This window comes from Diplotaxodon limnothrissa, linkage group LG18 (assembly GCF_057381915.1).
Source record: "Diplotaxodon limnothrissa isolate DT_005_m linkage group LG18, D_limnothrissa_male_GT1.1, whole genome shotgun sequence".
Classification (NCBI taxonomy): Eukaryota; Metazoa; Chordata; class Actinopteri; order Cichliformes; family Cichlidae; genus Diplotaxodon; species Diplotaxodon limnothrissa.
Genome location: NC_140613.1, coordinates 38552367 through 38562737, shown reverse-complemented (window position 1 = coordinate 38562737; position 10371 = coordinate 38552367). Strand labels below are relative to the sequence as shown.

Here is a 10371-nt window from a genome sequence, read left to right as displayed (position 1 = left end):
TATTATATGAGTTATTTATTACATTTTATGTGGAGTGAATAAATAAAAGTATATTTACGGTGGTCCCTAGAGACAAAGCACATACAAACTTCAAAACAGGTACGAACTCTGAAGCACGTATAAACCAATGACTGTATAAAAGATGGTCGATGCGACAGCACCCCAAAAATGAAGCCAAAACGTCTCTATCGCCCCCTGGTGTCTGACTGCAGTATATGTCATAAACCCCGCCTCCTCTATGTTAGCGGATGGGACTAGGGTCAGACTAAAATAAATTAATTCTCCTAAGATAAACTTTTTCCAAAGATTCTTTCTTTTGTTATCAATAGTTCTCACCACGCTGATTTATGTCCAAGGGGTCTCCTTTCCCATAAGTTTGATTCTAATTCCTACCGCGGTGATGTTAAATTGGGGTGTAACGTCATCATAACAGCTTTGACTGACAGCTGCAGTTACGGAGAAACTTGCGTATCTCTGTTCGGGAATAGCAGATAGAGCTTAGGCTCTGAGAGGACTGCCAGCGTTTACGTTACAAAAACACGCCTGATTGTTTTAACCTGACAGCCTGAGGTGTTTTTCAGTAAACTGGACTACCCGACCGACATAAGGACCCGAGGCCCCGCTGCACTTTTTCGGTAAGTTAAACGTGTTTGTAAGCTAATCCGTAACTACCGTCCTTAGCTAGGTCTCAGGACCTCGCTAGCTAAGATGAGCACTCGGCTGTCGGGGAAACTTGTTTTGTAAAGTTCGTTTAGCTAACCCGTGCAGGTGAATGAATTTACCCTGACTAAAGAAATCAAGAGAAACGTCAGTAACTAATTATCGTTACTGTACTTTCATTACAAGTGTTATACTGTAAAAGCAACAGGCTGCACTCTGCTTCAGCTCCTGTGCAGAGCTGATTATTAAATATGTGCAAACAACAGCATGTTTTCAGTCTCCACATGTGTAAAGACAGTAACACCATTTTTTAAAAAATTTTTAAGATTGTACCTCAGTAACTCCTCATTAATCTGTAACTGTGGATTAAACTGTAGAACTGAAAAAAAAATGTAAGAGAAGAGCTAAAGATCCTGAGTGTGTGAGGACAGAAGGATCAGCTTTATTTCAGATTTAAGAGATAAATTTTATAATTCAGTTTGTGATGATTCTGTTCTATTTGTGATTACAGGAGCTGCCCTCAGATTCAGACCTCAGCACCACCCAATGACAGCAGACAGATCATCCAACATGTTCACATGTTAACTGCAAAATTAACTGATGAAAACAGTGCAAAGGTTAAAGTACCACATGTGCTGTAGTGAAAGCTGCAGCTGTTTTATTGATACATTTAAAGACAAAAAGTCAACAGGATTAATCACCCATGTAGCTGTGTCACTGTATATCAGCATTAACAGGACCTGTTTGGTGTTTCAGAGAGCTGCTGATCTCAGACCTGCACAGCTTCCATTTTAAACACTTTATGTACTCAGCTGCATGAAGAGCACGTTTGAGTTTCTCTGACACGATTAAATAAAACCTGATGAAGGTCAAAGGTCGTCACTTGTATGTTTAACTATAAACTTGTCATCTGGAATTCTTTCAGTTTTTTGCAGATAATGTGTTATTTACCATAAAGTGATTCAGAGTTATTCATACCAGAGTAATCAGAGAGGATAATATATTTTTAAATATATAACTTTCTACAGGACTGAATATAATATCTTTATGTAAAAGTCCGGAGACTCTGGAGAGTATCCGAGTATTTATAACGTTACACAAACCAAAGGTCTCCATCACAGTGTTCATGAAATGCTGGGTTTATCCATCTCCTGGGGCGGGCCTACAGAGGAGTGCTGACGATTTCCCTGTGAGGGAGCTGCTGGTGAAGATGATGAGTCCCGCTTGATCAATGCCATGAGCTTCGGTCTTCCTGGTGTTTCTTAAATGAAGACTCTCAGTTGGTCAACAGAATATCTGGCACAGGACAGCTGTGATGATGAAAGAAAGGAAAGACCTTTCTCCAAACCTCTGGTCCCAGAAACCCAGCTTAGTCCTCATGGTCTGCCTCACTAGTTTCTCTCCAGGGTGAATGTAGCTGTTGATATAATATAGACTCTATTATTAAATGAAAAGAACAAATTAGTTACTGAAATTACTGAAACCTTCTGCTGCTGTTTTTAGTTTCAATGTCACCTGACTGTAGACGGTTCTGAAGATTTAAACAGTTTTAGATCCATTACACTCATAGTCTTAAATGCTAAAATCTCAAAGGACAGCATTACATTTTTTTTATATTAACAGTAACTCTGGGCCTCTGTGGAGTGTGTAGCTGATCTTATCGCTGTCTAAAAATGTATAACAAAACCTAAGGAGTGCTGAATCATTACATAATACAGACTAGAGTAACAGGTGTGTAGCATTGCTAACTACCCTGAAGCACGTACAAACTCCAAAATACGTAAAAACTGCAAAACACGTAAAAACTCAGAAGCACGTAAAAACTCCAAAACACCTACAAAAGACAACAAGAAGTGCTCCAGAATTCTAGGCACAGTGTTGAGCTTTTGTTACCTAGTGGCTACACAAGCCAGCAAGTACCAACGACTGGATTTGGTGTAGTAACAGGTAAATGAACTTTTTAAATTATTTGTATATATATGAGTGCTTGTGTATAAATACACAAACCATACAAGTATGCTTTCAATTGTGTAATTTAAGTGATCTAGGTAGCTGTGTTTTGGAGTTTGTACGTGCTTTGCCTCTAGGGGCCACCGTAAATATTTATATATAAACATATATAAATAAAACACTTTTTTTTTTTACATTTTTTACATTCCTTTTGTGCATAATTTTATATTATTGTTAATTAAATTAGCAGCGGGAATGAGGATCAGCACCTCCAAATCTGAGGCCATGGTTCTCAGCCGGAAAAGGGTGGAGTGCCCACTCCGGGTCGGGGATGAGTTCCTGCCCCAAGTGGAGGAGTTCAAGTATCTCGGGGTCTTGTTCGTGAGTGATGGGAGAAGGGAGCCGGAGATCGACAGACGGATTGGGGCTGCAGCTGAAGTAATGCAGACGCTGCACCGGTCCGTCGTGGTGAAGAGGGAGCTGAGTGTAAAAGCGAAGCTCTCAATTTACCGGTCGATCTACGTCCCTACCCTCACCTATGGCCACGAGCTGTGGGTAGTGACCGAAAGAACGAGATCGCGGATACAAGCGGCAGAAATGAGCTTCCTCCGAAGGGTGGCTGGCCTCTCCCTTAGAGATAGGGTGAGAAGTTCGGCCATCCGGGAGGGGCTCAGAGTAGAGCAGCTGCTGCTCCACATCAAAAGGAGCCAGCTGAGGTGGTTCGGGCATCTGACAAGGATGCCCCCTGGGTGCCTCCTGGGTGAGGTGTTCCAGGCATGTCCCACCGGGAGGAGGTCCCGGGGCAGACCCAGGACACGCTGGAGAGATTATATCTCTCGGCTGGCCTGGGAACGCCTTGGTATTCCCCCGGATAAGCTGGGGAGAGGGAGGTCTGGGCCTCTTTGCTTAGGCTGCTGCCCCCGCGACCCGGCCCTGGACAAAGCGGATGAAGATGGATGGATGGATGGATGGATGTTAATTAAATTAAATTAATTAAAGCAACAAAACAACCTGAAGAGCCGGTTCGGAGCCAAAAGAACCGGCTCTTTTTAATGAGCCGAGCCGAAAGAGCCGGTTCTCTAAAAAGAGCCGGAAATCCCATCACTACTCTGAATTATTCTTTGACACTACAATTGATCATCCAATTATTAGGCTGCTTTTGAAGGTAAAATTGTAATGTTTATCCAGTCGAATAGAGGTTTGCAACTGTAAAAGGGGATTATTATATTTGTTGCAAACACCATATTCCATTAATACTAATTACACTGCATGCATGACATGATTGGGAGCTGAGTCCCCCTAAAGGTTTGAGCCTAGAATCGCCATTGCTATGTGGTACTGTTTATGGTATTATGCATACCGCTTCACGGTGTTGTTTCATTTACATTGTTTATCCTTGAATTTGTTTTATATGTTGTGAAGGTGGCAGCAGTGATCTCTGCTCCCTTTTTATTTCATTTTTTATTCATTTAATAACAAAGTGAAGTGATTCTAATACCTCCTGAAAAATTTGTTTGACTTTTTTTTTTTTTAAAAGGTGATTTTTTCCCCCCATCATTTCCACTAAGAGTGGAATTAGTGAAATGCATCGTAAATTTCCGAGCAGACCCTGAAGACCTCATTGTGTAGCGTGGCGAGGGCGGACCGTGTGACGTCGAGCCGAGGCTCTGGCTGTTTATTGTTCCTTCCTCAGCACGGACAGAGAGAAACGGGCTAACAGTCTGTCAGCCACTTTCTTCACACGGTAACGTTCGATTTTACGAAGGTGTAACAGGCTAGACAGCTAACTGCACAAACCAGGGGTCATGGCGTATGCGTACCTCTTCAAATACATCATCATCGGAGACACGGGTAAGTTACAACAAGTGCCAGTTAGACTGCCAATTAGCATTTACCTAGCTCTTAGCCGCTAGCTAGCGGCGTATTTCCGCAGTGTTGGATAGTTCAATGACGTGGTAAAAGCAGAGACAGAAGGGGTGGGATGACAGCTCCAATCCTTCTCTATTAACATATTTAGATAACAATAAGCGACCCCTGGCAGTGTTAAAAATCTACAGAGGAATCTTTACACAAGCTGCCTTGGAGTGGCTTGTGTCAAGGTTGATAGCGGCTGATAAATGTTTGGGCCTTTTGTCCCTTTGCGTCGAGGGTGGGGGTGTTAGCCACAGCTTGCCAGCCCAGCTAAGTAGCTTTTCCACCAAATATTTAGCAACCGACTGTCACGACATCCAAATAATGCTTCACTCACTGCAGCTACATACGACAGACAACCACACTACCAATTTCTGTTGTTGTTCATGTCTTATAATTACTAAACATTAGCTTAGCTTCTTGTCAGAGAAGGCCAAGACGCCAAGCTGCACCTCTAATATTCCCTGAAATGGCGTAGAGCAGATCTAATTTCTGGCTACATATATCCATGCGATTTGGAGTCGTTGCATGGTTCCATGTTTTGCGCTTCATTTACCAAAATGTAGGTTTGTATATCTTGTGCTGGAAACCGCTCAATTAGCCGGCGGTGTTGTCATCTGTTTACTTTTAGCAGGCTGTACTGATGAGGGGTACCGCTGTGTAGTTGCAGGTACATTTCTATATTATACTGTTACAGCACCAGTTTTAGAAAAGGCGGCAGGTCTTACTGTGAGGTACAACGAGAGCTTTAGTAAGATAAACTGCCAGCGATAGTAAGAGGCAGCTAGAAAATTTTCAGAGTAAATAGATATTGAGGAAAGACTCCCATTGTGCGGATATGTAGTTTTGTCTTAGATGATGTACACTGTGGTGGGTTTCATGTTTACTACACTGTTATTGCCAAGCAGGGTCACGTTCTGCCTGCTGCTGTTATGATTTCGTACAAGTATGTTGTTTATCTTCAGTAGTGAATGTTGAAAAGGTCCCAGCTTGATTACACAGATGTCTACACCAGAAATACTCCATCTGTGCGCCACTTACTTTTGCCTCAAGAGGCTTTTTTAAGCACACACGCGGGCATTGCAGTGCTAGCCTCGTTTTGTTTTTCAAGCATATTTCCAGGGGGAAATAGTATTTATTTTTTAACTAAAATATCTGGTGTCCAGGACATAACATGTAATTAATATTAGTGTCAAAAAAGCTGCTGGGCCAAATGTTCCATAGCTATCATCTTCTCATCATATGACATTACAAATTTAGCGTGGGGTGTTTGGGATCACTTTCAGGAATCCCTGGAAAGAAACCTAACATTAGTCTGCCAGGTGAAAATCTAATTGGCTCACTGATTTGTTGTTGTTGTGATCAGTAGAAAGGCTTCTAAATAGGTTTAGGGGCAGAGTAGTAGTAACTGTATACAACAGTAAATAATTGTAAAAACATCATTTTCTGCATGTAATATGTCATTTTAATACAACGTTACATAATCCCAATATATCTGACTGTTCTGTCTGGCTCAATTCATCTGGGGCTGAGAGATACATCAAGAGTGATTTTCAGAAGTAAAAACCTATCCAGCGATTGCTTGAGTAAAAAATATTTTCCAGCATTGTCAATGATGAGACTCAAAGGTGCAGGAGTCATGATGTTTACTTATACTAGGTCATGTGATTTCTGTCAACAGAAAGGTCAGCAGTTACACTTATGTATAGGAGACAGGTCATTTTAAGTAAGAAACTAGCCTGCAATGTTGTTATCATACTATGATGCAAGTCAGACTGATCAGATCATCTTAAACTAAGGTGGGTTGGGGAGAAGGGATTTAATCTTGCAAACAATGTATGTAGCACTGTTCATAAGCTACAATGCTTATTGCTAATTATGTAGCAGTGACTGGGAACAGCGAAGCTGCTTACGAGTTGCTGCATGTAGATGCAGGGAGAGAGGGGAAGGAGACAGTGGGGAGTTTATCTCTTGCTTACCAGCATACCAGCAGGATGGCACCCAATCATATTTATTCAATACAGAAATAAATGATTTAGCCTACCTTTATTAGTGAACATAAATCAATAGATGTTAGCTGAACAGGTATAACAGTATGAAATATTTGTCTGGTTCTTTATTCCCTTGCTAAAATTGAAAATTTCTAGAGCTATATTTTATCTGTAAACAATGTTAATACCAGGCTATAGCTTAGGCAAAAAACAACAAAAAGCCCAGTGCAAGGCATGTAATTCAGTGGGTGAATCACTGGTATGAGTAGAACTTGCTAATTTTTGCCACCACCTAACTACTTAACTAACTAGTTAGACAACATCAGCTTGGCTTGTGGCAACTTTGTGGACAAAGTGTGGGGCGATTTGCCTGCCTTTGAATGTGAAAAGTGTGTCCGAAAGAGAAAGGGACATCTTCTGGAAGAACTCTTCTGTTTTCTGGAAGAACTCTTTTTGACTGTGATCGGTTTTTGTATTTTCATTAGGCGGTCAGTTTTTACACTTTTGTATGACTGTATTTAATAATTTTATTTTGGAATTATTTGTTTCTTCTATGTTTAATTTTATAGAATATAACACATCTTATCTTGGTCTTATCTTCACCCTAAAGGAGATATGATGGTTATTAAAATCTAAAACCAGTCATAGACTAGTAGTTGGACAAGTTTAACTTGGGTGTGTCATCTTGTTACCTTGTAACTGCTTTGCTGAGTCAAAGCAAATCCACAAGTTTAAACACCAGAAAAACCTCCGATCTCCAGGTTAATCAATGTTCAGTGAGGCTTTTATTGTGAAAAGTAATCATTAAGGCTTCCATCTTCCCCATGTGCCTAGTATGATGGTCAGTACCAGTAAGATTGGCAGTCTTTTAGTGCTGTAATCATTCATCTACACATGAAGACTGAGGAAGATGTATTTCCAGTCAGTGAGTTTTAGTTGGGTTTTAAGGTGTGATGCGTAGACATCATTTTAGTCTGAGGAAACATTCCCAGCTAATGTCTGTGAAGGTTCTCAGTCATCCAGGTCATCGTAGTCAAAGGAGCTTAGAACTGAAGAAGCTTCTCGGATGAGAGGTGAAACGTCTTCAAGCAACTTAAAGAAGTCCAGACGCTTTTCTTTGCAAGCTCCTTTGATTCCCAGCTAATACACTCATGCAGCTGGTGCTCTTAACCCCACCTGCCAGACATGTATTCAGAGTTGACACTTTTTTCCTTTGGTTGAACTCAATAGTTCAACTAGTTTCTCACAGAGATTTTTCTTTAAAATATTAACTATAATTAATACAGAAATACAGCTGCAGTGTATGACTTTCTAGGGGGAAAAACACACAGAGACAAGTCACTTTGTCCAGTGGCATCCTACCTTTTTTGGCATGTAGTATGTGTTTTGGTAGTTGTTCACCTTAGGTGTAGATTCATGGCCTGCTATTAATTTTCTTGACCTTTATCTAACTTGTCCATGTGTCATTTTAATTTGGCGTCTACCCATTGTTGCTCTAATGCCTGCATCCTTGCTGTGTTGCTGATGCTTTCTGAAATGTGACATTTGTCAAAACTTACCGAGGTGTTTTTTCTTTTATCAAACTGTTCTCCCACTAGGAGCTCAGTCTGAGTGGAGTTTTTTTTCTCCTCCTCTTACCTCATGTAGTGTATTTTCGTTGTTTTTTTCCTATCAGCCTACCTTCTGACATGTCTGCCCAATGTGATGTTTGTGTAAAGTTGGTCAGAAGGTTCCTTTGTGAGTGCGCATGCGCCATTAGCGTGCTGCCTGCTGTAACCCCTAATTTCCCTCGGGATGAATAAAGTATTCTGATTCTGATTCTGATATCATTCCAGGTGTCATCACCTCTCTCTCCTCTTATTTTCTCTCAACCCTTCGTGGAGTGTTTGAGAGGAGATGCTTTGCTTTATGACTTAAAGGAGTAGCAGGGACTTGCACAGGCGAATAATGATAAATTGGATTGACTATTCTGAGACATAGGAAAAGGTTAATTCAGTGTTGACTGTCTCTCTGACCCATGGCCAGGCTGTCCTCAGATATAGCTTGCAGAAGACAAACTGCATCTGAACAGAAATTATAGCTTCAGTACAGATTGAATGTCCAAAAATAGGCTCTGTCCTACTGAACACAGCCTGTAGATCTCCAGCTTTTCAAATTTTAGAGTTTGACCCCATTCAGAGAATTTGAGGTTCATTGTTTCACAGCAGTTTTCATTATGAAAAGCACAGACAGATTTCAATATGCACAGCTATAGTTCGTTGGGATTTTTTATGCAATAATATCCGGTCTTTGGCTAAAATGAACAAATCCTTCATTCATGGACCTTTTGTTAAGTCCTGCATGTGTATCTGCTTTGACTAAAGTTTTTTTTTACAGGTATCCTTGGGAACTTACAGTGGAGTTGTGGTAAATGTTTGTGTGTAGTTTTCCTGTCTAATAATTATGATTATTAGCTTTCCACAATTCACCCCCCCAACAAATGACGTCATTTTTTAAAACTCTTTAGATGTGTTCATGAGAAAGGCTGCAACTAACACATTTTCATTAGTTATTAATCACCTGAGTGTTTTGCTTCAAATATTTGGTCTATGAAACCTTTGATACCAAAGAAAATTGCTCAAGCAAACATTAGTAACATCTATGTTAGGTCATACAACCACCTAAAACTGTAACCAGGCAGAAACATAACTTAAACAGAAACTACCTGTCCTTGACTTGTTTTATCATTAATCTTTTTGCGGTATACAGAGTACGGTGTCCCATAAGCCCTAATTTAAAAGACCTCTTCGCAGTAATGACCAGACTGGAGTGTGAACTGAGCTAAAAAGTGTGTTATTCATAGTTGAGGTGGTTTTCTGATGACAGTAGTGTTTGAGGGATAACATTGCGTTCATGTGTGATTAAACTGGGTTAATGGGGGACCTATAACAGTAAATATTAACTGTGTGAAATCTGCCTTGTCAGGATTGTGGGACTGCAATTTGACCAGGTTTGATTAACAAATAGTCCCACAACTTGGGATCTAATAATTATTGTTGTATATAGGGTCCGTCATTCAGAATAGAATGCTGATTGAGTTTAAGTTTTAAGGATCTCTAAAACTATAACTTCAGCTATTTTATATTGTTCTCAACTTCTGAAATCCCCTGCCGACAGCCTATGGGTATGACAGCTTCAGATCACACTTGAATGCACTTGAGTAATACTTAATGTGCAAAAAACTGTTCCCGTGGACAGTTCCTGTCAAATTCCTCAGCAGGGATTGTGGTGCAGTCTGCTGACCTAGCCAAGCTTCAAGTTACTGCTGTAAATGAGCAGAGCAACATCTCACTGGCTTGCTGGACACTCCTAACACATCGGCACCAACCATGTGCAACAAGGTTGTGTATTGTGCCTGCTTAATGTCAGCGTTTTCTTGTCTCATTTCAGACGAAATAGTAATTTTTTCGCTTGTGTTATACTTTAATTCTCAGCCCACATCATCTCTTCATAAAACGTAATTGCTACATTTCTGAGTGCTAGAGATGAAATGGTATCAACATTTGACGTTTTTAGTGACCAGAATAACAGTATCAGGAATAAGTGAGTAGGGCTGGGCCATATCATACCGTTCACGGTAATACCGGTATAATGTTGGGCAATGATAAGAAAATGAAATATTGCAATAGAATATGGGTAAAACGCGCATGCGCAGTGCCTTTGTTTTCATATGCACATGGAGGAAAAAGCGTGCCGGCGACAGAGAATGAGAAGGGCGAAAGAATGAAACGGATGAACCAGAACTGGTTTGTAAAAATGCTGCAACTTCAGTGGTGTGGAACTGGTTTAGCTTTTGTCCATCAGATACACAACAAAGCAC

At 40.6% G+C, this 10371-nt stretch overlaps 1 protein-coding gene across 1 annotated transcript in view; it reads left to right on the top strand.

Annotated features, from left to right (window-relative positions):
• The first annotated feature begins 4267 nt into the window (after positions 1–4267).
• The window catches only part of rab2a (RAB2A, member RAS oncogene family), a 30636-nt gene continuing 24532 nt past the window's right edge, over positions 4268–10371 (top strand). The window contains exon 1 of the mRNA XM_085377269.1: positions 4268–4461. Coding sequence (XP_085233395.1) covers positions 4416–4461 — 46 coding nt within the window. The 5' untranslated portion in view covers positions 4268–4415. The remainder of the gene's footprint in view (positions 4462–10371) is intronic.